This window comes from Aotus nancymaae, unplaced genomic scaffold, assembly GCF_030222135.1.
Source record: "Aotus nancymaae isolate 86718 unplaced genomic scaffold, 86718_ANA_hifiasm-v0.15.2.pri h1tg000173l, whole genome shotgun sequence".
Lineage (NCBI taxonomy): Eukaryota > Metazoa > Chordata > Mammalia > Primates > Aotidae > Aotus > Aotus nancymaae.
Window position 1 is genome coordinate 1138345 of NW_026988588.1, and position 25830 is coordinate 1164174.

General features: G+C 50.1%; 1 protein-coding gene across 1 annotated transcript in view; it reads right to left on the reverse strand.

The window, feature by feature from the left end:
- Positions 1–25830, reverse strand: part of ADARB2 (adenosine deaminase RNA specific B2 (inactive)) — a 485894-nt gene that overhangs the window by 82479 nt on the left and 377585 nt on the right. The window contains exon 4 of the mRNA XM_012466970.2: positions 5773–5887. Within this exon, the coding sequence (XP_012322393.1) occupies positions 5773–5887 (115 nt within the window). The remainder of the gene's footprint in view (positions 1–5772; positions 5888–25830) is intronic.

Sequence of the window (25830 nt, forward strand, 5' to 3'; positions counted from 1 at the left end):
ACGCCCTCCCAGAAGACGCCCTGAGCGGGGGTGAGGCTGCCCTGGAAGAAGACCTGAGCCAGTCCACGCTCCCCCGTGAGACAGACTGAGAGGGGGCCACAACGCCCTCCCAGAAGATGGCCTAAGCACGGCGAGGCTCCCCCGGAATACGGCCTGAGAGGAGCCCACGCTCCCCGCGAAGATGGCCTGAGGGGGCGCGGCACGAGGATGTCCTGGAACACAGCCTGAGGGGGGCCCATGCTCCCCAGAAAACAGCCTGAGAGGGATCCACGCTCCCCCGGAAGACAGCCTGAGGGGGACCCACGCTCCCCCGGAAATCAGCCTGAGAGGGACCCACGCTCCCCCGGAAGACAGCCTGAGGGGGACCCACGCTCCCCCGGAAGTCAGCCTGAGGGGGACCCACGCTCCCCCGGAAGTCAGCCTGAGGGGGACCCACGCTCCCCCGGAAACAGCCTGAGAGGGACCCACACTCCCTCGGAAGACGGCCTAAGGCGGGTCACGCTCCCCCGGAAGACAGGTCCAGGATGACCGGAGCCGGGTTCACTTCCGCCTGGGAGACACCTGAGTCGGGCCACGCTCTTCCAGAACACGGCCTGAGCGAGGTCTACACCCTCAGGGAAGACGGTCTGAGCTGGGGCCCACGCTTCACCAGGAGACAGCTTGAGCGACGGCCCACGACCTCCTGAGAGATGGCCTGAGCGGGGGCTCCCCGTGTGAGGCCGGTCCGAGCCCGCTGGGAAGATGGCAGGTGAGTTGGGCTCGGAGGATGAGTGGAGAGAATGAGAACAAAGCCTCCAAGCAGCAGAGAGAGCGGCTGTCCTCAAGATCGGGCCTGGGAGGTCCCAGGCTCGGTGCCTGTGGGTCTGCAGGGCAGCAGTGCAGGTGCTCCTGGCATGGGGCTCACTGGATAGTTTTAATAAATGGCTGCAGCAGTTGGCCAAGCCTTCTGCTTCCTGGGGAGAATGTCTGAGGCTGGAAGCATTTGCTCAGCGTGGAAGATGGAGTCCCACCCACAGGGAGGGAAGGACCACTGAGAAGGGCACAGGCGGGCTGGGACCCGACCTCATTGGCGCTGGGTGGGCCGGTGCCCGTGAATCCTAAGGAGATCTGAGCTGATGGAAATGGGCCCCAGGCCGTCTTCCTATCTGGGCGGGAGCCTGTGGGAGAAGGACCAGCTGGCCACCACCACAGAGGACACCAGGCCAGCGCCTACGATACCAGTCTAACGTCCTGTTCACAAGAGTGCATATTCAGATGAGAGCCATCAGCGGGACATGGGAGAAAAACCACGTGAAACAGAAAGCCACTGCCCCTGACCTGGAGGACACGGGCCAGGGCGTCTCCTCAGAGGAGTTGAGCAGCCGTCAAAGCTGCAGAACAAGAGGCTCCCTCGAGAGGAAGAATGGAGGATAAGGGAGAGACTTAAATAATGAAAATAGGCTGCAAAAATTAGGAGGGAAAGGCAGTTGAAGAGCTGTAGGATAAATTTAAGAAATCTCCAAAAGCATTGAGTAAAAGAATGAAGAGACTAAAATTTAAAAATTAAAAGTAGATTAACACAGAGCATTGAAAATTTAACAAAATGTGTGTAAATGAAGGAATTCATCAAACACATGATATAAAGAAAAATATACAAATAGCTTAAATATGTCAAGAAAGGTGAATGGCTAACACCTAAACATGTATTTATATCCAAGTTAAAAAAAAAAGGCCTTTCCCCCTCCCGGGTAGGGGTGAGTGCTGGTCACTGCAGAGAAAATGTGAGGCAGGTACAACATTTCTCATCAGAAATATTGGATAAAAGATAATGGAAACATTCCTCCAAAATACTAAGGGAAAATGATTGAAAGTTTAGAATTCCCCACCTATGACCCTATTGAGAGAACCTATTGAGATGGATGAGAAGCAAATCAAGGCATTTTGAGATGTGGGAAAATTCACAAAGTTGATCTACCATCCTTTTAGATGATGCTTCTGGAAGAAGTTTTCTATGAATGGAGAAAAAGCAGGGAAGACGACAATGATCTCAGTGACAGTGTCCGACCGGGAGAGCAGGATGCAGGGTCTGTAGAGCACTCACCTCGTTGGCCTGGTGGGGAGCTCTCCAGGAGGGAGGCAGGTGCTCTCTGCGAGATGCTGCCCTAGAGGCCACATGACTTAGCATGTATGGTAAAGGCACAATCTTCCTTTTTTTTTTTCTTTTTCAGTAAGAAAAAAGACATTCCAGAAAAAAAAACACACAATATTTCAAAAGCGACGTAAGTCTAGAAACACACGTGAATCAAACTTAAACAGCATAACTTGGAGCTTCGGGCGGAAGCAGGCAGCATCTGTGTGGCCTGGACGTCAGGTAGCCAGGCTCTCTTTCTGGGGGGATCTCTGCTGAGAGAGTTGAACATGATTCTGCCTGGCTCTGTGCTGGGAATATCTACAACACTATCACCAGGTAGATGCTGTTTAGCTCTTAGAATCACTCAAAAGACAAAATAGAGAAGACTTACGGACATAAGAAAGGATAAATACCAGTTATGGTGGTGTAAAGATGTAACACTTATAACTCAGAGAAGCTGGCTAGTGGAGGAGGGGCTGAGGGCTGCCATCCTCAACTCACAGAACAGGGAGTGAAATCATACCTTCTAAATTTGATGCAATAAGAAATAAAGATTTTTTATCTATAATTGTGCATTACAAACAATAATGGAAAATGAAAATATCAAATTTTAATAGCATGAGTCAATAGATGTTATCTGAAACTGAAAATCTAGACATATAGAAGCAATATAGTACTTAGAGTCACAAGAACAGAATTGAAAATGGTTAGAGGTGGCTTCTGAGTGAAGGGAAGTGAGGGGTAGAGTGGGAGAAGATGGCTTTTCATTCAGAAGGTCTCTCCTTTAGAATCTCTACCGTATGACTGCATTACTTTGTCAAAAAATAAAAACTATTCTGTTCACAAGTACATATTTCCGTGATCATATTTCTCATAATGGCTAAGAAATGTCTCCGATTCATAAACAGAACTTTCAGGAGCTAATTAATGTGAGTTGGCATTCCACCTAAAACTGGAGGGGCAAATCAGATTGTGTTTTATTTCAAAATAAGTTTAATTTTAAAACATCGTGACATATACAGTAACTAGAACAAGACACATTACTCTGAGAATTTCTTAGGCATTTGCTGGAATAACTGAACTAGAACTAAGAGTAAATGGCACATCAACTTTAAGTAAATGAGTGTCTGAAAGTGTTTGTATTAGTAATTTTGCACATTTCTAATTTTTAAAAACCAGTGTTTATCTCTTTACAATAGGAAAGTAAATTTCGGCAAGTTCTTTAATGTTCAGAAATCACTCATTAGAGAAGCTCTAACTTGTGAAGTCTCATTCTCATATAATACGTTTAATTCATACAGATAAATTACCTACACGTACAGCATGGTATTCTCTAGCAACCTAGAAGTATTCTTTCCCCACAAGCCTCTGTAAAACATTACTCTCTTCCACGTGAAGTTTGAGAGTAGCTTCTAAAACTCGCTGGATTTGTTACCCCAAAATGGAAAGATATTGGACAATCACAGTTCCGGAGCCGAGAAATGCTAAAAAAATTACTTTCCAGGTCATACTGACTTATGTCTCTAGGACTGGAAGTGCATTGCGCAGTAAGGAAGCCAGGGTGGCCGGTGCCTCTCCCCTCTGCTCCCCGCACTTCTACTATCTACCCTCCTTTTCTTTTCAGACCAAGACATTAAAGTGAGTTTTTCAGAAATCTGTGTAACACTCAACATTTAAAAATTTACCAAAGTTTTGTTTGTGTGGACCAACAACTCTGTGTATATAATTCTTTTATAGTTCTTTTTATTTTGGATTTAAATTGTTCTTTATGAACCATTCCCCACTGGAATCTAAGAGTCACAAGGGTAGGCAGTCGGTCTCTTTTGTTCTCTTTTGTTTCCCCAGAACTTCGTATGCCAGCCACTAAGTACTTTTTAATAAAACAGTGCCGTTACCAATAATTAACTAACACGTGGTACTAACTACGGGTAGGTAACTTTTGAAGAGCTGGAGATGCATGAACACGTTTAACCTTCAAAATAATCTGATCAGGCAGGTGTTACTGTCCCCGTTTTAAAGGTGAGAGAACGGAGTCCCAGAAGGCTCAGTGGCTGTCCATGGGTCACAGAGCTCTGTGCAGGTAGGGCTGGATTCTATGCTAGGATGATGCTTCTGGCCCACCAAACTCACTGCTTCCTCAATGAGACTGCTGTACCCTGAGTGGGGGCTGTGTCTCTTTCTTGAAGCCCCCTGTGCCTACGGAGCAGTGCCCATGTATGGAGGCGCCCAGCTGATGGCTGCAGGCTTGAGGACAAAGGAATGGTCACCTCCAGCAGGGATGAGCTTGGTGGAGGTAAACTCTTAGCTCTCAATTTAGAACATTCCTAATTCCACAAAGAGGCAGGTGTCATCTGAGTCTGAAAGGGGGGCAGGTGCCGGTGGCCAGGGTGGGGCCGGTATATTTATATACTGGATGATATGTTTATAAAGCAGCTTTACCTTTCAAAGCATAATCTGGATTTCACCCAGTTACACTGTGAGGAAGCAACTTCATTTTCATTTTACCAGGAGGCCCCTACTGGGAAGATTACATAGCCAAGACACGGCGCTGGGCACTGGGTTCCAATGTCCTACACTCAGCAAGATTGGAGAGGACTCTGCAGGCCCAGCATGGCTGAGAACCATGCGAGCCATCTGCTTCTTTATGATTTTTTTTTTTTTTTGAGACAGTCTCACTGTGTCACCCAGGCTGGAGTGCAGTGGCGGGATATCGGCTCACTGCAACCTTTGCCTCTTGGGTTCAAGGGATTCTCCTGCCTCAGCCTCCTGAATAGCTGGGAATACAGGCTTGTGTCACCACACCCAGCTAAGTTTTGTATTTTTAGTAGAGACAGGGTTTCACCAATTTGGTCAGGCTGGTCTTGAACTCTTGACCTCATGATCCGCCCACTCGGCCTCCCAAAGTGCTGGGATTACAGGTGTGAGCCACCATTATTTAACATAAATATGTTGTGTGTCAGATTGATGGTCTTTTTCTGCCTTAGATTTTGCCGGCACATGCAGAGCAAGCGTGTGTGTGAAACTTAACCCAAAAGTCAGTTACTGTTTCATAGTAATGGCTCTCAGGTGTGTGAGTGTAATGAGGTCACTACACACTCGTGCAACACTTTGGAGATGGAAATGGTTGAATTCAGATGACCAGCTGGCTTGTTATGAATGGGCTGGTGGCTCGTCTTTTCCACAGTGCCGGCTGCTCAGATTTAGCCCTCGCTTGTTTCCCCATCCTGGCTGACTGGGGAGGCTGCCTCCTTGGCCCTCAGTGTCCCCCTCATGTCTGGGTCACTCTTGTTTCTCAGAGTGGAATTCCTTCCCTATGAGTTTGGGATGGGGAATCTTGGCAGGAAGGAGGGTGTTCTGGGGCGGGTTACACCCCAGCGAGGGGGGCTCAGGGCTCTCAGGAGACTGGGGTTCTCCGGAAGGGCTGGCCAGGCCTCCCAGAGATGGGGGATGCCTGTGCAGAGCCGGGCCCTGGCAGCCTAACCATGGCGCCATGGTCAGGATGGCTCTTCCTGCCAATACGCACTGGCTACTGATCTCTGTGTGGCATTTTGTCTTTGTCACAGCTGGGTATGGAAAAGAGAGCCGTTTGGCCTCCAAGATCAGGTAGATGCCAACGCTCTTTCTTTAGAGATGAAAATGCCCACAGAAAAAGAGGAGGCTACCTTTGGTCATGATGATTCCTGCCAGTGCTTTGTGGCGGGCATGCACAGGTGTGAGGTCCATCGTCACCTCGCGGAACTTCTGTGTGACCAGCTGGGATATGGAGTCTGCGAATTCCTGAAAGACATAAGCACAGGCCTCCATGTTGGGCTGAGCGGGAGCAGCGGAGGATGATGGGCACCGTCCTCCCTCCTCACGGCCTCATCCCGATGTGGCCACACGTGGGCCTTCTCCACCCCTCCTCACAGCCTTGTCCCAGGTGGCCACACATGGCCTGTCTCCAGGTATGTCCCAAGAGCTCAGAATCACATGGAGTGGTTAACCGCAGTGTTGCTCTCAGCAGAAACCCTGACCTCTACCGACCTCCCCATGGAAACAGTGCCCACTCCCCACTCCTGGCCTCTCAGAGAAGTGGCCGGAGGAGTCTTTCAGGGAGAAGCAGATTTTTACAGGGATGATGGGCCACCATCGTCTTCTGAGTATCTCAGAGCCGGTGTCTATGCAGCCAGCAGTCTCAGGGTGCTCTCCTGGCTAAACGGCCAGCTACGGCTCACTCCACAACCTCTTCTCACCTTCCTGCACATGCACATAGATGCACACATTTGCATGTATGCACACAGCACAACACACAATGCACCTAGGGCACATGTGCACACATGAATATGTACACATAGGTACACAGGCACACTCGTGCACACACGAATATGTACACACATGCACACACACAGAAGCACACACTTGCACACACAGGCACAGGCACACATGTGTATATGTGCATACACATGACACAGACACATACACGTGTGCCCCTGCACACCCCGTCACATAATGTGGTTAGCGATAAGGCGACTCCTGGTCTCTGGGAAGGCAGCACACCCCAGTAGCATGAGGGTGCAGCCAGTGTGGCTCTGTGGCCGCCCTTCCCCTGGCTCCTTTGGGCCCATGGTTGCATCACTGCCTTTTCCTGGACTTGGGGCCCTAACCTTTTCATCAGGGGCAGTTCGGCTGGCGTAGCTGTTGCAGGCCTTGGAGTAGGGAAGCCTGGTTGGACCCTGAGTTCTGTCACTCAGGAGCCTGGGGAGCCCATTTTCCTAATTTACAAGCAAATCATCTTCATTTCCACCTGGTGTTTTTGTAAGGATTAAATACAATACGGCCTCTTAAGTGCTTAGCACAGTACCCCACACGTGGTAGGGAAGTGCTCAGAGATGATGGCCGCCGACTATTACTCTCATTATTTTCATCATTATCATCATTTCTCCCAGTCGCTGCAGGCACTGCCCAAGCCTCTGAGCAGCCAAATCAATACATCGACTCATCCATGAGGCAGGAAACAGTCTTTCACTGATGGACTGGGTTTCTGTGTTTCCACCAGGCCTATGCGGATGCCGTGCAGGCCCTGGGGTTTCCACATTTCCACCAGGCGTGTGCTAATGCTGTGCAGGCACTGGGCCGGGCTTCCACGTTTCCAGTGTGTGGACGCTGACGCTGTGCAGGCATTGCTGCTGATAGGCACAGTTCTCTGATTAATAAAGAAAGGCAGTCTTCAAAAATCCCATTTGTAGGCAATAAAACATGTTTGTGTGAAAACAGCCCTGCCTGCCAGAAATGAAAAAGCTGCCACAAAATAAGCTAGCACCCCTCCCTCCTAATTCTTCCGCAGTGAAGGTGGAAGTACAGGCCCGGCACCGTCTCCCCTGCCGGCCCAGGAAGGTGACAATATTTTCCTTTTTAGCTATGGAAGGGATGTAACAAAGTCACACGGCAGGGGGCAGCAGAGATGGGACGGAGCCCAGCTGTCTTGACCCTGACCCTTGCACTGAACTGGTGACCAGATTGCTCTGAGGAAAAGCAGGATCTGAACTCAAGGGTGGCCGCAGACTTTGCATCTTGTGGGTGCAGGTTGGAGCAGCTGCAGCTGGGACAGAACACGAGTGAAGGCGGCCGGCACCCTGAGAAGGTGGTGGCCCTAGAGAGGGGGCCCGTGGTGGAGCCTGACTGCCTGCTCTCTGCACCCTGCAGGCCTGGACCCCCGCCCTTGGCTCCCACTACGAACGGAGCGGCCTGAGCCCCGGCTGCTCTCTCGTGGGGTCATTTGAGGAACAGCTGGGGTGGACAGAATCACATTTCCACAGATGAAGTCCTCTTCGACTCCCTGGGCAGGGCTTGCATGGCCAGCGGATGCCAGGTGGACAGTGATGCTCAGTCTTTTTCCAGAGTGACAAGGGCCCCGACCAGACAGGGCAGAGTGGAGACATTGCTGGCTGGGAGGTTCCACCCACCCCAGCTGCAGGAGGCGGGAGGCGCAGCTGCCAGCCAGGAGGCCGCGGCATCCACGTGCGCATGTTCAGTCCTGCAGGGCGGCTCCAGGCAGTGGCCGTGGCACCCTCAAGGGCAGGGCACTTCCTCTCCCCAGATCCATACATTCCACAGTCGGTTTCTTTCTTTCTTTCTTTCTTTTTTTGAGACACAGTCTAGTTCTGTCACCCAGGCTGGAGTGCAGTGGCACAATCTTGGCTCACTTCAACCTCCACCTCCCAGGTTCAAGTAGTTCTCCTGCCTCAGCCTCCCGAGTAGCTGGGACCACAGGTGCACACCACTGCACTCGGCTAATCTTTTTTCTGTAGTTTTTAGTAGAGATGGCTTTTGCCATGTTGGACAGGTTGGTCTAGAACTCCTGACCTCAGGTGATCTGCCAGCCTTGGCCTCCCAAAAGTGCTGATATTACAGGCATGAGCCACCGCACCCAGCTCTTTTTTTCTGGGTTTTTTTTTTTCCAATTTCAACTTATGTTTTGGATTCAGTGGGCAGAAGTGCAGGTCTGAGTGATGCTGAGGCCTGGTGCATGAGTGACCCAGGTAGTGAGCACAGTACCCAGTGGTTAGTTTCTCAGCCCCTCCCTCCCCCTCCACCCACCAGTGTGCCCCAGTCTCCCTCCCTCCCCACCAGTGTGCCCCAGCGTCTGCTCCAATCTTCGTGTCTGCCTAAGTGAGAACATGCAGTCTTTGGTTTTCTGTTTCTGTTCATTTGTTTAGGATGAGGGCCTCTTGCTCCATTCATGTGGCTACAAAGAACATGATTTCATTCTTTTTCATAATGGCAGAGCCTGTTTCTCAATCCATTATGTCCTGCCCCGACTCAGTCTCCAAAACTCCTTCGTAGACCAGAAAGCGTTCCTGTTCTACCTGTGTGGAGGTCCTTGCCCTCACCTGCAATCCACTGCCACTCCAGCAACGTTCATGCAGGGCTGACTGACGTTTTTTCCTGCACAATCACCTGGTAGTTCATGTGTTACGATGTGACTCCAACGCGACGCTGCATCTGTGGCTGGCAGCATCATGGTCCTGCCATGGCACTGTGTGTGATCACAGCTGCCATCAACAGCGGTGTACCTCTCATATGAATGACTGTGTGTGTGGATAAGTGAAACTCTCAGGGATGAATTGTCTAAAAAGTAAAAATTTCAGAGAAAAGTTGGTTATTATTTTTCCCACCAGTTATTCTCAGCATTTTTTTCCCACCTTATCACGCTGTCATCATCTGCTTGGGCTGCCATCAAAGAATACCATAGACTAGGCAGTTTAAGCAACAGAAATTAATTTTCTTAGAGTTCTGAAAGCTGGAAGTCCAAGATCAAGGTGTCAGCCAGGTCCGTTTCCTTCTGAGGCCTTTTCTCCTGGTACGTGGGTGCCACCATCTTGTGTGCTCCATGACCTCTCCTTTGTGTGCGATGGAGAGAGAGCAAGACCAGACTCCATGGGATCTTTTTTTTTTTAAGACACAGTCTCACTCTGTCCCTTAGGCTAGAGCACAGTGGCGTGATCACAGCTCACTGCAGCCTCAATTTCCTGGGCCCAGTAATCCTCTTAGCTCAGCCTCCCAAGTAGATGGGACCACAGGCACAGGGCATCACATTTGGCTAATTTTCAAATATTTTGTAGAGACAGGGTCTCACTGTGTTGCTCAGGCTGGTCTCAAACTCCTGGGCTCAAGCAATCCTCCTGCCTTGGCCTGCCAAAGTGCTGGATTACAGGTGTGAGCCACTGTGCCTGGCCTGTGGGGTCATCTTTAATAAGGACACTAATCCACTGGATCAGCTGCCTCAACTCCGTGGCCTCATTTGGCCTTAACTACCTCCTTAGGGTTTTGGATTTGCCCCGCCACCCTTTCCCTACCTCTTGTCTCTCTTGGAAAGGGAGCATTTGGCTCCATGCCTGACTCACTGTTGTATTTTGGGAACATGGAACTTGTTTGGCTTCCGTGGTTCACAGCTGGAGGGGAGCTCAGCTTCAGGATGGGCAAGTGGCACCTCGAGTCCCACCCACTCCTGATGCAGGTGATGTTTTGTTGAGACTCAGGACTTCACACCTCAGCGCTGATGCTGGAGTAAGACTTCTGGGTCCGCTGGGATGGGATGAGTGCATTTGCCATGCAAGAAGGATATGCATTTTGGGAAGGTCAGGGACATGATGTTCTCAACTGAATGTCTGCGGCAGTGTCACCCGATTGGCTCAGGGTGAGTGAGCTCAGTCTCTGGTGTCAGCTCTTACAAGGACACTAATCTCATTGGATCAGGGCCTCACTCTCGTGGCCTTACTTAGCCTCAGCTAACTCCTTAGAGGCCCCATCTCCAAATACAGCCACACTGGGAATTAGGGCTTCAACATACGAATTTCAGGGGACACCAACATTAGTTCCATCAAACAAAACATGATGTCACCAGAGCAGCTCCCTTTCTGAACCTGTGTCATGCGTTAGCCTGGTGGGTTCACCTTAGGGGCAGCACCACTTGCTCTCTGCCCCTCATAGGCTGTATCCAGAAACAAGCGGACATGCAGGTGCGGACTGTCCCTCTCCTTCCTCTGCACATGACAACACCTCCTTGCTTCTAGTGTCGAGGAGGGGTGTGTGACCGGGGTTGCCTGTTGAGTGCTGCAGGAAATGGTATTTGCCATTTTTAGGTCCTGAAACTCCAAAGCGAAGCTCCGTGTTCCGCTTCTCAGGCTCTTTTCCTTCTCTTTCTCAATTCCCTGTTTCTCTCTTTCCTCTCTACAAGCTGGATTCAGAGAACCCCAGGACGGAGCCACAAGAGGGGTGGGCCAGGGCGAGGGAGTTACCTACGAGCTGAGCATTGCATGGCTTATTTATAGTGCACCATTGGTTTTGGGGGGTTGTGGGTTACAGCAACAGCGTTATTTACTCTGAGTCATAGAGGAGAGAAATCCATCAGAAAAAGACAAAGAAAACCCGGCAATCGAATTGAAGACTTATGCAGATAGGTACAGCGTCTTACAGCTTATGAATAGCAAATGTCTCGCACCATAACTCATGATTGATTTGATGTGTGTGGTGGATCCATGGTGAACTGGTCTATTGCTGATATCACACATTTGGTGGGTCCAGACGATGACCTCATCTCCAATTAGGGGCTCTTCAGGCCTGCAGGCAGGTCTTGAGAATGTGTTGGGGGGTCCCCAGGCCCCAGGGATTAGCTCCTCCTCACTGTTCTGCTGGCCAGTATAAAACGTTTTTGTTATGAAAGTAGCCATTATTAGGGCCTCCCCTATGGGATGTTAGAGTTCTGTGTGTTGGTGGTTTGTGGATTCAGATATGCAACAGGAAGCACAGGCGAAGCAGCAGGTGCGCGTGAGCTTTGCGCAGGTCGACGCAGTTCCAGTGGAACGACATGGATTGGATTGCGCCAGCACTTGTTTCCGAGACTCTGTCTGGCTCTTGTGTGAGTCTGGCCTCGATGAAAGACAATCTGAGTGATTTCTCAGCACGGTGCCAGCAGGCATCAGGAGCAGCACCGACGGGCACACAGACTGTCGCCCCAGAGTGCCCCAGCATGCTGCCCTCCAGGGACCTCAGGGCTGCACGAGGGGGATGTGGCACTAGCTTCCTGGGTGACTGCTCTCGCTCCACTCCGAAGCCCAGGAAGCTTTCATGAGGACTCTTTCTTTTTCTTTTAAAAAGCCAACCCCAACTCCTCCTCTATAATCGTTTTCTCTGTATACTTTTTGTTTTAAATTGAGGGGCGCTTGACACTTATATTGAGCATATTTTTCAAGTAACATTTTACAAAGGTGAATGTAAAAAGAGAAAAGCAAAAACTGAAAAACTTTCCTTACTTTGGGTGATGAACTAATTAAAATGTAGAGAGATTTGTAGTGAGCTGGTTAAATTTTCTCTCTTCGATATTTAACCAGTGTGATTTCCTATGATGACTTCAGCAAGTCTCACCTCTGGCTGGAGTCCCCACAGGTGGGCACAGCTCATCTACAGTGATAACCTCACTGCCTAATTAATCTCTTTCTCCGGGAAGTGGAGTTAGAATGGGTCATGTTGGGGTCCCATTTACTCATTGCAGACCTTCCTCCCCTTCCCGTCCTTTTGGGACCACCTTGGTGTTTACGCGGTGCTCAGAGGCCTGAGATACCTCTGTGCTTGGCCACACAAACCTGTCTCACTGGTGACCGCCATGGCTTTAGACACAGATCTTGCTTTTGTGCACTGCACCCTTCCACTTCCCCAGTGAAGCCCTTTCCGGGTCTCTCCACAGAACTGTGTCTACTGCACCACAGGTATTTTAAGTGATTGGTTTTTAATTAAATCACAGACATGAGTGCAGCTCTATGTAGTTCTCTATAGTTGAATTTCTGTATGTAAATGACATTGTCATGACATAGGGTGTTAGAAGCTAGCCAGCAGCTTAGAATGCATGTAGGGAGACACACTTCTTTAACACTAGGAATTTTTAACTTTTAATCACTTGGGATTTAATATACACAGTCAACTTTGGTGACTGCAAACCCATCTAATCAGACCTTGCAATAATGTGATTTTCTTCCCCAGTTGGCACTTGGTTTACAGGAGCTAAAGTGCTCAGAAATAAGCTTGTCCTTGATTAGTTTTATGCATGCAAATTGCAGAGCATGCTCATGAGCCTTGGAGGGGCTCATTCCATCTCCTACGATGGATACATTCATTCAGATTTAGTGTTTTGAGCGCGTCGGCCAAGTTAGATTGCATGATCGCTTTCTAAAATGAGGGAAGACACTTGCCCATGACCCGGAGGACTCAGCTATCTCACTGTGCCTTATGACCAATCCACACCTTCCTGTGGTATCTTTTGATTCAGTGACTATGTCAGAGGCTCTACGGAGGCTCCTGTGGTGCTCAAAACCCATGCGCTTACTAATTGTGTCCACTTTGACTTGCATCATAGTAGGCAGACAAATAAACCCATGCTTCTCTGCGGAGGTCGAATGCCAGCTCCTTTATAAAGGCTTCCCAAGCATGGGAACCCTTGGTGTCCTGCAGCGCTTTGAAGCTGCGTCCTTTCCTGGCATAATTGCTCTGCTTGTCTTTCTTATAATTGCTCTGCTTGTCTTTCTTTTTCCTGTACATATCATACTTGTGCAACATACCACAGGCCTTGTGGACAGGTGGTTACTCTTTCTACTGACTTTCTATTGGTTAACAGGAATTCTAGCTAAGGTCGTTGAAACTGTATACCTGCCAGACACTTTCTAAAGGCTTTAGTTGCATTTTTTTTTTCAATTACTCCTCATAAACCACTTTATGGTAAAGGGGCTGCAATTATCTCTATCCTTGTTAACAATCCTGTGAATTAATGGTAGAGTGCACAGCTTAGGATACATGTCCTGCAGGTGGCTCAAAGGTGGAGTGTTGCCCAACATGTGACTAACCAGTGTAGACAGCCTATGGCCTGTGTCCTCCATGTGGCTCATTAGTGGTGTGTTGACAATCATGAGAATGACCAGTGTAGACAGCCTATGGCCTGTGTCCTTCATGTGGCTCATTGGTGGTGTGTTGACAATCATGAGAATGACCAGTGTAGATAGCCTATGGCCTGTGTCCTTCATGTGGCTCATTGGTGGTGTGTTGACGATCATGAGAATGACCAGTGTAGACAGCCTATGGCCTGTGTCCTCCATGTGGCTCATTGGTGGTGTGTTGACGATCATGAGAATGACCAGTGTAGACAGCCTATGGCCTGTGTCCTTCATGTGGCTCATTGGTGGCGTGTTTACGATCATGAGAATGACCAGTGTAGACAGCCTATGGCCTGTGTCCTTCATGTGGCTCATTGGTGGCGTGTTTACGATCATGAGAATGACCAGTGTAGACAGCCTATGGCCTGTGTCCTTCATGTGGCTCATTGGTGGAGCGTTGACGATCATGAGAATGACCAGTGTAGACAGCCTATGGTCTGTGTCCTTCTCGTGGCTCATTGGTGGAGCGTTGATGATCATGAGAATGACCAGTGTAGACAGCCTATGGTCTGTGTCCTGCATGTGGATCATTGGTGGAGTGTTGACGATCATGAGAATGACCAGTGTAGACAGCCTATGGCCTGTGTCCTTCATGTGGCTCATTGGTGGAGCATTGACAATCATGAGAATGACCAGTGTAGACAGCCTATGGTCTGTGCCTTTCATGTGGCTCATTGGTGGAGTGCTGACAATCGTGAGAATGACCAGTGTAGACAGCCTATGGCCTGTGTCCTCCATGTGGCTCATTGGTGGAGTGTTGACAATCATGAGAATGACCAGTGTAGACAGCCTATGGCCTGTGTCCTCCATGTGGCTCATTGGTGGAGTGTTGAAGATCATGAGAATGACCAGTGTAGACAGCCTATGGCCTGTGTCCTTCATGTGGCTCATTGGTGGAGCGTTGACGATCATGAGAATGACCAGTGTAGACAGCCTATGGCCTGTGTCCTCCATGTGGCTCACTGGACTTGTACAGATACTTGCAGGAGGAACAGGCCAGTTCTGGGTAGAGACTGGGAGTGGGGTAATTAGGGAACGCTCCCTGGAAGAGAGTTAATTTCTGGGCTTTGAAGGAATCATGTAATCTAAATTGTCAGGGATTAGAGGACCATAAAATATTAGGAGAGGCCATAGCCTAAAGAAATTTAGAGGTGGAAACATTTGTTTCTGGGATAAGAACAAAGAGTAGATCAGTCTGGCCTGAGTAAGAATCGTGCAGAGTAGTTATCAGAAATTAAACTGAAAGGGCCACTCGCTACAGGAGAGTGTAGGATCTTGATGCCAGGCCAAGGAGTTCATCTGTTAATTTATTAAATATTTATGGAATGCTTCCCAGGGTCAGGCACAATTATACCTGCCAGGGATATCTCAGCACAAGAAACAAGCAGAGATCGCTCCTGCATGAAGTTCAGATGTCACCCGGGCACATGACCGGCAGGGTGACAGGGCTGGGGTCTGCAGCTGTGTGAAGAGCCGCATTCCCTGGTGAGGACACTGATCCGGGACCTGGCGCCGATGGCACGTCTAAGACATGGCAGGGTCAGCAGCTTATTGTTTTGCTTTGCTTCAAGCACCCGAGATGTAAGCTGGATTCCGAGGACGCTCTCAGGGCTGGGAAGGCTAAAGTGTCGCGCTAGTACCGCACTACAGCTGCTGCTGCCCACGCTGCCTCCGCCGCCAGCGCACACAGCACGCTGCGTGACTCCTGACTGAGATCCCTGCTGGGAACTGCTGACACATTTAATCCACCCAAGAACTGTGTGAAGAACCGTCCCATTTTATAATTACAGAAAAAGAGGTTTAGGGAGATTTGGTAACTCGGCCAAAGTTCTAAAGCAAGCAAGTAGTCGCGGCAGAAGTGGAGCTGTTTCAGGTCTGAGTCTGAGTCGTGGCAGCCGATCTCCATGGGCACGAGCTGCTGCTCTTTTGAGGTGGGTTCCCAGAAGGTTTCAGAAAACAAATCCAACCATACGCTGCAAATCCTTGACATAAAGAACGCAGCACATCTGTGGGGTCCAAGTCCAGTCCTTGAGTGGGAGAGGAAGGTGGGCCTTAGAGACCCTCATGGTCTGGTCCACCTTCCGTCCTTGAGAAGAGGCACAGTGAGGGTCCCAGCAGGGACTCCCCCTCCAGGCAATGTCAGGAAGGCAGAGGCTGCAGTCCAGATGCCCCAGCTCCTACAGAGGACAGGTGAGTGGCTGGGGAGGGCCCGAGAGAGAGGCTGGACTGGAGGCAGGTGAGATGGTGCTTTGCAATATAGAAAGCCTTGCACAGGGAGACTTTAAAACCTGTCAAAAAGCCTGAATAATCAATAGAAGAGTCATTTGCAGCCTAAATTCTTTTTTACATATGAAAAAGAGAGACATCCCGCTGTACTCATTATTGTTGGTGATTTAGCCATTTAGACAGTGCCTGCTGAAGGGTCTCTTGGCAGCAGGGGAGGGTTAATGTGTCTTCCACGAGTCATTCATGCCTCCCAGGAAAGAGCTCACACCGTGGGGAAACGCACCCCTCCTGTGAGCCCTCCCAAGGCAGCTTGGCTTCTCACAGGGACGACAGTGGTAGGTGGGACTGGGTGGGTGGGGGCTCTGCAGAATCTTTGGTGATGCTCTCAGAGCAGAGGTCTGAGATACCCAGCCTTGAGGGTCACTGGCTGCACATCGGACTGGACACGGTCAGAGGAGAGGGAGTGTGACTTCACATGACAGTGGAAACCAGGAGCTTCCAGCTCCAGAGTTAAGTGGGGAGTCGGCCCCCTGTTTGATGAGCTGAGCACTACTGTGCTTAGCGGGAAAGCACAGCAGGAGGCTGCCCCGTTAGCTTCCACGTTTAGCTTCCACATTTTGCTTCCACATTTTGCGTCCACGTTTTGTTGCCCACATTTTGCCTGTTGGCTCCTATTACCATGGAAAATTACCAGCATTATTCACATTGGAAAATGAACTTCAAATGGGAACATAGGCGAGACTCAAACTTTACTCACTCTCAACACTAATATTTTGAATGGCATCAATAAATAAAATGTGCTCAAATTTGCAGCAGGAGTCCTCAGGGTAAAATTGACATTCAGCCAAAGTGGCAGGATACTAAAATCAATAGATTATAAAGGAAAAAGCCTTTAGTGAATATTTTCCTGGTGAAATCCTGTCTTTGGGTTTATGCCGCTGAAAAATCAGAAAGGTTAGATTTGTATGTGGGTGGGGCAACATGGAACCCAGGACCAATGCCCCCATGTCCCAGGCTCCTTTCCGCTTCAAACTTTGTTCTTCGTGGGGGCGGGTGGCGCGTCACTGGGGAGAGGTGAGAGGGGGCCTGGGAGTGTGGATGGCAGGAGGAGGCAGGGCCAGAGTCCTTGTGGAGGTGGGACACGCCTCGGAGCCCCCTCTGAAGCAACCCACCCCGTCTAGACCCAGGAGGCAGGAGAAACACCGCCAGAAAAGTCCAGCCTGATGCAAACCGAAGCCTCAGAATAATCAGAGAAAATGGAAGAGGACCTTCCCTGACTTCTGTCTTCATATCCCTTTGTGCTTCTGTGGAAGAGACAGTCTCTGTGTCATGCAATGAGCCCCGTTTTCTGACAATTACAATAAAGTCTCATTAATTTCAAAATCAGGGACTGGTAACCAATGTCCAAACAAATAGTTCAAATTATCTGACAATTCAATTATTCTAAATCTTAAATTACCTGAAGGCGGATGGCAGATTTGAATGGAGGCATGAAAAGGAAAATCCCTTATTGTAGCCACTGTATGGTGGGAAAGCCCTCAACTTGGGATCAGAAGAGCTGGAGTTGAGTTCTGCCACTGCCTTCCCCCAGCTGCACGACCACCATGGGGCAGTTCGGGTCTCTGAGCCATCAGTTCTTCCTCTGCAAGAGGCATCATCATAATCACCCTCAAGGCCAAGGCTCTGCGTCCTGGCACATCCGAGATGTACCTGCAGAACCTGCACTTGTGTCTTTAGGAGGAACAGTGCTGGTGTGAGGGGTGTTGTGAGGTTGGAGGACAGTGGATGCGGGTGCTTAGCCTGGTGCCCAGCACTGCTGAACTCAGCACCCAGCACTCAAACACCAGCTGCTGTTGTTACTGTCCAACTGTGTGCACAGATAAGATTTCTTAGAAAAACTACAGAAATAACTCACACCCACATGCCTCGTCCTTGAAATTAAAGTGTTCTCAGTAGTAAGCTGTTTAAAGGGTACATTTTGATATAACGAAGTATGTAGGTGCATGCAGTTTTGAGGAGGCATATGTTGGGGTGACCTTTCCTGCAGCCTGCTTGAGCTCTGCCTGTCTGTCTTGGTTACCTCTCTGACTTTGCTGCTGCTGGTGAGGGCTGTCCCCCACGACTGTGCTCACAGGATGGTCCCCTTAAAAGAACCTGGATAAGGAGTTGAATCGTAAGGAAGTCCAAGCTACATATTTAGCTTTTTAGAGTTTTATTTTGAATTCACAAATAATAACTGCACATATGTAGGGGTGCAATGTGATGTCTGCATACGCATACACATTGTGGGATGATCGTCTCAGGCTCACTGACACAGCCACACCTCAAAGACTTACTGTGGTGAGAGCCTTCACAGTCCTTTCTTTCAGCTGTTCTGAAATATGTGATACGTTAACTACGGTCACCGTGCTGTGACAGACCCCCAGAACCTGTCCCTCCTGCCTACCTGAAGTCTTGTGCCCTCTGACCAATGTCCTCGCCCCTGGTAACTGCCTTTCTCCCTTCCATTTCCATGAATGTTCTGTAGCCCTGCACATAGATGCCGGGTAGATTCTGGACCCAAAGCCAACCTTAAGAGGAAATCACACACATATCAGCTGTGCCATGTAGTCACTTTTAGTGAAAACATCAGTCTATTTTTGGCGAGGAAATGCTCATCAGTGAAACTGCCTGTGCTCTTTAATTCATGTACTTTTATTTCTGTTTAAATGGAACGCTACCGTCTTAGGCAACAGCACATTCAAAGATTGAGTCCGTGTCATTTGGAGTTACGCTGTCGGCTGCGCGGCCTCTCTAAGCATTGCTCTCTGATCTTCTGACCCAAGCATTCCTTCCTCTCTGATTTCACAGCTTGGGTGTGTTATTTTGTGACTGTTGACACAAACATCATCCTCATCAGATCGGATGCCCGAGGACAAGAACTCAGTCTCCCTCCTCGCTGCAATCACACATCCACCGAGTGTGCATGGTGTCTCCCCATCTCAAAGCACACTTGCCCCAGGCCTGCTTGTGCACCGCTGTCTCTGAAGCCCTGCTGGAAGAGGAGTTGGCTGGAAAGGGAGTTGGAAAGGGGCTGAGGGAGTGTCTGTCAGAGCCCTGACTGCAGCCGGGCTCGGCCATGCCCAGAGTGGCCTGGAGCAGCCATCTCGGACACCAGTTCTCAAGCATTTCTGCTTTTATTTCACCCCCATCGCTTTTCCCCTGGGGAAAAGAATCAATCAGAATTTATTGTGCAAAGCATTGATGAAATACAGGGCTAAATGAGACAAGGTCCTTTACATAAAGCAGCCTGGAATACAAATCAGGAAACACAAAACGTCACGTGATAAATGGCAGCTGACATTTCTCAAGGGCTGACTGCATATCAGGTGCCCTTCTAAGTAACAGCGAGTGTCATTTCTGTGCATCTACATTGTAATCCTAAGAGGCAGTTACGATTATTATCCTGTTTTACAGATGAACAAGCCAAGGCTGAGAAAAATAAAATTCCTTGCCCAGCATACAGGTAGTGAGGGAGGAGGCCCTCCACGGCAAATGCTGCCTCTTAGATGAACCGGAGCGTAGGGGAGCAGATGACCCCCGACCTCCTGGAGCAGGCAGGCAGCCACCTGTACCAAGACCACCGGTGCTTCTGCAGGTCCTAAGCCCCTTCCCCACTCCCTGAATAGGGGCTTCTGACAGAGGAAGCTGAGGCACTCTGACATGCGACGTGCTTGTCTAAACACTGGTGTAAACCAAAAATAAAATTCTAAGGCCCCCCAGCCATCCACAGGGATCCCTCCTCTCAGCCAAGGGCATTCCAGAGTTAAGCTGAAAAACTGGTTCAGGCTGATTGAAGAGAGGGTCGGACATGCCTGACGACACCCTCCTCCATTTCGGAATTCAGGAAAAGCTGACGAGCATCAACATCAACACGGATGTGAGTCTGATGAGAAACACTGACCACCTGTTCTCTCTGAAGCCTGCTACCCGGAGGTCTGCATGGTCACACCCTGGTCTCCACAACCCTTATCGTAACCCAGACCTTCCTTTCTACTGATCATAACTCTTTCAACCAATTGCCAATCAGAAATTTTATGACCTGGAAGCCACCGCTTTGAGTTGTCCTGTCTTTCCAGACTGAACAATGTCAATCCTACACACATTGAATGATGTTTCAATTCTCACTAAAAGGCATAAAACCAAGCTGTGCCCTGACCATACTGGGCACATGGTGTCGGGACCTCCCGAGGCTGTGTCACAGGTGCGTCCCTAACCACAGCAAAATATACTTTCTAAATTGATTGAGACTTATCTCAGATACTTTTGGGTTTACACTGGGGACCTGGAAGGGCAAGGGGGACACTTTCGTGGAGAGGCCTCTGTCCACGGCACCAAGTCAGGAAGCCTGAGTCTGCCAAGGCTGCTGTGTGGGACAGACCAGGGTGCTTCTGATGGGCCGACCAACTCCACCTCCTGGGGCGGAAAACCAGACCTGGGCCCCCTCTGCCGGCCTCCTGCTTCCTCTCGCTGGCTCAGTGGCCAGGACCCCTTCCTCTGCCTCTCCCTTCGGTCTACACAGGCCTCACTCCATGCAGCGTTGCTGGGTGACAAGAGCCCACAGGATCCAGCCCCTGGAAGGACCCCCCGGCCCTCACTCCACGGTGGGTGTGCCACAGCTAGCACGCATGAGCTGGCCAGGCCCTTCCAGCTCCACAGCAGGGAGGGGCAGGTGGGCGTTTGCCGATGCCTGAGGCTTTGCAAGGTCGGGAGCTGACTACCTTTCCCCACACTGTGTCTGACAAGGGGATTCTGTCCTCTGCATTTTTGCTGTTTATTTTGTGAATCAGCCCCAGCCATTGTCCAGCTTGTGGGCACCTCCAGTGGAGGTGGAGGCCTGCAGGGACTCGCAGGTGACCCATACCTGCAGCAGAGCCACGAAGGGCCTTTCTCCTGCTAGGCGGAAGGACATCGACGCTGAAGCCAGACGCTGGGCTCCCTGGGACCAGTACATACACCCTCATTGCACGGATGAGACAGTCAGCACAGATATGGGGCTGGCTCACTGACACGGGCTCAGGCAGTTGGTGGGAGACACAGAATCAAATCCCGACAGTTGAATTCAAGCTCCAAAATCTGGGCTCTTGACCGCAATGTTATAAGTGTCTTCTAAGGGCTTTTTACTAATCAAGGGTTTCAGACCAGCCTGAGGTAAGAGATCCCACATTCAGTCGTGAACAGTTGAGGGTTGAGGGTTACGTGCTCAGACATCTGTCTGTCTACCTGTTGATTATGTCAAGTCGCAGTTACCCACAGTTTCCTAAACCGTTACAGAAACACAAATCTGTTTACACACATCAACCATAGTTATCGCTTTAGCAATCAACTTCAAATCGAAATACTATTAAAACACAGAAAATAAACTAAAAACCACATTGGAAAGGTGCAGTATTTGTTTTTGTCAAACCGGTGCTTTCCGGTCTACTCAGGAAGCTATTTTGAGCCCGGGTTTAATTAGGATCTTTAAATTCTCATTTGTGTGCGACACGAGGGTGCTAACAGATGAGGTCCTCTGTTTGGGGCCGATTCATGATTGTTTGCATTCATCTGGATTTAAAAAGATAAAAACAAGAAGAATCGTTTCGGCCCATCTAGAGAAAAACATTCCCCTAGAGACAGCAGTTGTTCCAACAAGAAAGTAATATTTACTTCCCAGCTTCTGTGAAATTCAAGGAAAGCCTTTAAGGGAGCATCTAAATACTACGGTACACCAACCCCTCTTCCGCAGAAGCACAAGGGAGGCAGACGTCATGCGGGCTTCCAATGCCGCAGAGGTGGGACCCTCAGACCCCTTTGTCCTGTGACTTCGCCCCCGAGTCTTTCTCTGCCCTGAAGGCAGGATCTGGAGAAGAGAAATCGGTGGATGAAAATTGCCATGTGGTTCCCAATGCACCTGGGTCCCTAAGGCAGGCTGGGTGCTGCTGCTGAGTGTCCTGAGGGCTCCTGGAGGAGAGGGTTGGAGCTCCCTCAGAGCTCAGCGTGTGCAGAAAACGCGGTCCTCTGGTCCGTGTTCCCTCCTCACACCAAAACGACCAGCACCTTTGTGGCACTGTCTTCCCTGCACGATCCTGCGACATTTTTATTTTGTTTATTTACATCCCCAATGCCTCTGGTGCAGTGAAAGCAGCTGCATGGAGTGAGGGCCCCGCCAGGTCCCAGAGCTCCATGAAAATCCCGAGAAAAGTAAGCATCTCAGGCGAAACCACAGATGGCCCACCTTGACCAAGTGAAGTTCTGAATGTGGACAAACGAGCAGCCAAGACGGCTCCTGCAGGGTGTCCTGGAGGATGCTGAGCTCAGCCCTGCAGAGGGCGTGGTGTGTGGGTTCCGTTAGATTTCTGTCTGCTCTCCGGAGGGCCTGGAGGAAGCCAGGAGAGGAGAAGGAGCCCGTGTTTCCCTAGAGAGGGCCCCGAGGCCTGGCTGGGCAGAGGCTTCGTGCCTGGTGCTGCAGCAGGTCAGGGGCTGTGCGGTGGCAGAAGGCACGCCGTGGCCATGTCAGTGCAGCTCAGCCCTCTGCGTTACCAATCTGAACAACGCCAATTACCAAGGGTGTTCTTTGTGTCTGCCACCAACTTTCCTAAGACTGACCCCGCCACCTGCTCGGAAAGCAGCATTTACCACCGTCGACATGCCTGTGTTAAGGTGCCTTGACCACGTCTGGAATGGGCGGGAGAGGGCACCTCACTCTGTGACCCAGGCTGGTTTCGAACTCCTGGTCTCAAGCGAGCCTTCCACCTCAGCTGGTCTCAAACTCCTGGCCTCCAGCAGTGCTGAAATTACAGGCGTCAGCCACCACACCTGGCTAGAATCTTGTTTTTAGCTCCCAGAGCAGTCACAAAATAAATGTTTGTTGAAGTCAATGTTTGGAAAAAATTAAAAAGTTAGGTAAATTACTGTCACAGGATTAGTAATCGTCAGTCTACTGTGAAGCCTTTTTATCTTATCCCCCTTACTTAGACAAAAGGCTTTCGACCTGAGACCCTTCTCTATTAAGGGATTTTCTTTCAAATCACAGCACGCACAGACACTCAGTATGTCTTTTCTGATACAATTAGTTAGGTGTTTTCTTCACACCCACTTGCCCCAGGAATCAAAAATGTCTGTGTCACTCTCAAGTTCTGTCGCCATGAAAGCTTGCTGGGTCCTGTCAGTGCTCCACGGGACGAAATGTGAGGAACAGAGGTGGCTCGGGTGCTGCGCTTCTACAAGGACTGACTCGGGTCTCCCGGCTGAGGCTGCGAGGCCGCTGCCTGCTGTTGGCCCACTTGTCAGGATGTCCCAGCTTGAGCACCCCAGCGGGGAAAGAGGTCGAGGCGTGCATGGCTGCTTGGAGCCTGTTTGAGGAAGTTTTCTGACACCAGAACTCATTTTGGTTTCTTGTCAGTAACTGGAGGGGAAAATCCAAAGCCTTTGTTGCTAAGATACCTAACATCCTTCCATGGAGAGAGAGGGAGAGAAAGAGGGAGAGGGAGGGAAGGAGGGAAGGAGAGAGAGGGGAGGGGGAGAGACAGAGAGACAGGGAGGGAGAGAGAGAGGGAGGGAAAGAGGGGAAGAGAAAGACCGAGGAACAGAAGGAAGGGGAGAGGGAGGGAGGGAGAGAAAGAGGGGGAGAGAAAGGGGGGAAGAGAGAGGAGAGGGAGGTGGGGGAAGAGGGGAGAGAGAGGGAGAAAAAGAATGGAGGGAGATAGGGAGGGAGGGAGACAGGGATATTTCAAAGCAGTTTTACTCTTCATGTGGTCTGTTTTAGCCCCTTCCTCCTCTGCCTTTCTTCTTGTATGTGTTTTAAAAGCTATTAATCAGTTTTGGAAAGCAAATCTCTGTCTCTGTTGTGAGCATCTCAGATTTTTCTTTTGCATTTTAAGGGCATTCTCGCTGGAAATGCTCAGGCATGCCGGACAAACTATTATACGAGGGAAGTCTGTCCAGTTTCTGATAAAACCAAAACTAATTTATTTTTGTTTATCCTCCACCACCTTTGACAAAGCTTCCTCGGGAGATGTGGATCTTCATTTCCCACTCCTTTCTATGTCATCTCTTTTTGTTTTGTTTTGCAACTGACAAGGGGAAAACGATCTGACACCAACCTCGGAAGACGGAAATGTGTTCAAGACTTTTTTTTCCCTCTTAGATGTGATAAAAATCTTGCCTAAAACCATGTCCAACCTTTTCAGCAGAAAGTCCAGATGGCTTTGCAGCCTGTGTAACAGACTTCACTCACTGATGCCTCTCAGTGTCGGCAGGGCAACGTCTTTCTAGAAGCAGAAATGCAAAACAAAGACAGCATCTGTGGTTTAGGGAGAGCTGGGGCGTGGGGCACTGAGGGTCGTCTGGGAGTGCAAACAAAGAAAAAACTTACAGCAGGCTCAGAAGGGAACCTCCCACCAATGAGCACTGCATCAGGTGGGCTGCGGGGTGAGCAGGAGATGCTGAACGTCGCTGCAGTGGGGACGAGGATAGATCACTTGAGAAGACGAAGAATTTACCTTTCCCACCACTAAAGACGAACGACTGTGGCAGGATCAGCGCCGTGGCAGCCTCATCTCTCTGTCGGGTGCGCTTGCAGTTCTGTTACCAGAAATTTCATTTCCGATGCCAACCAGATGTGGATACGCCGAGGCTCCCGTGAGCAGGGTGTGTAAGAGCAGGGGCCCAGGAAGACCCGTGATGCCTGGGAGCTGGCGGATGACGTGTGATGCCCGGACCTGGAGGGCGAGGTGGCCCCTCGCTGACCCATCTTCAGTGTGAGGAGGAATCCCTCGTTTTTGTCGGCCACAGCTGCACATTCTGAGTGTGTGGAGTCCCTCACAAACAAGCCAATGGGCCCTCGCCTCATCTGATGATGTTCCACCTTACAGCTGGGGAAACTGAGACTCGAAGAAGGCGGCCCCCCCTTGTGCTGTTCCACCGATGGCCAGGCGGAGGGGCCCGGTGATGTCGACCCCGAGATTTCTCCAGCTCTTTGTTCCACTCTGATGCTTCCCCATCCAGCAGTGATAACCACGGGATCGCTCTGCCTCGCCTTTCTGTTCTCTTCTCCCCAACTCCAAAGTTTCGCTGAGCTCATTATTACACCTGTGACGGCATTCCAGTCAAACCTTCTCTGAGTTGAAGATCGCCTCCCCCCTGATGCCAGCCCTAATTAGCACTACCCAATTCCGACAACCCATGTGCCCACAGCATGGAGCAGTGGCTCTCAGCCCTGCCTGCAAATTGTATTCTCCTGGGGAGATTTAAAACCTGTCCCCTGCCAAGGCCCCGACCTAGACCAATCGTGATAGGATGCCTGGGCTGGGGCCAGGACGTCTCTGTTTGTCAAAGCAGTTTTCTGCATGCAGCCGGAGAGCGGAGTCATCGGCAGTGTTACTAAGCAGCTGGCTTCTGCGGGAACAGCCCACGTCCTTTCCTAGTGAAAACGTGTTGAATGTCTTTATTACGTGTGCTCTCTCACTTCAGCTCTGGAAACTCCAGTGTCCCTGGAAGGCCAGGACAAGGTCTTTCTGTTTGAGGTCATGCTGTCATGTCTGGTGCAGAGCTGGACACATGAGGTTTGTCACTGTTGGCTGGCTGATTGATGGGGGCTGGGGAGTGTGAACATGACATGGAACATGGGAAAGAAACATCAGAGGAGCTAAAAACCAAGAAGTGACCTTCATGGTGTTGCAAAATCTTGGGAGGGATTTGAGAGTTGGGTATAGGAAGATATGCTGGGGGTACAGGTATTTGCACCCCAGGCAGAATGTGTTGGAGTGGATTGCTGTGCACTTTTGACCTCTTTAAGCCACGTATTAGATGATCACAATTCCACAAGAAAATGTTTGGGACAACATCAGAGACATCTGATGCAATTTAGGAGAAAGAAGAGTTCAACAGACAGGGAGGATGAGAGGACCCTGAGTGCTGCTCTCCCCTGGCAGTGGGAGTCTGGGCCCCCAGCTGACATGTGCTCCTCTGTTTCTTCAATGACCTATCTTGATAAGATTTTGGATCTGCCTCTAG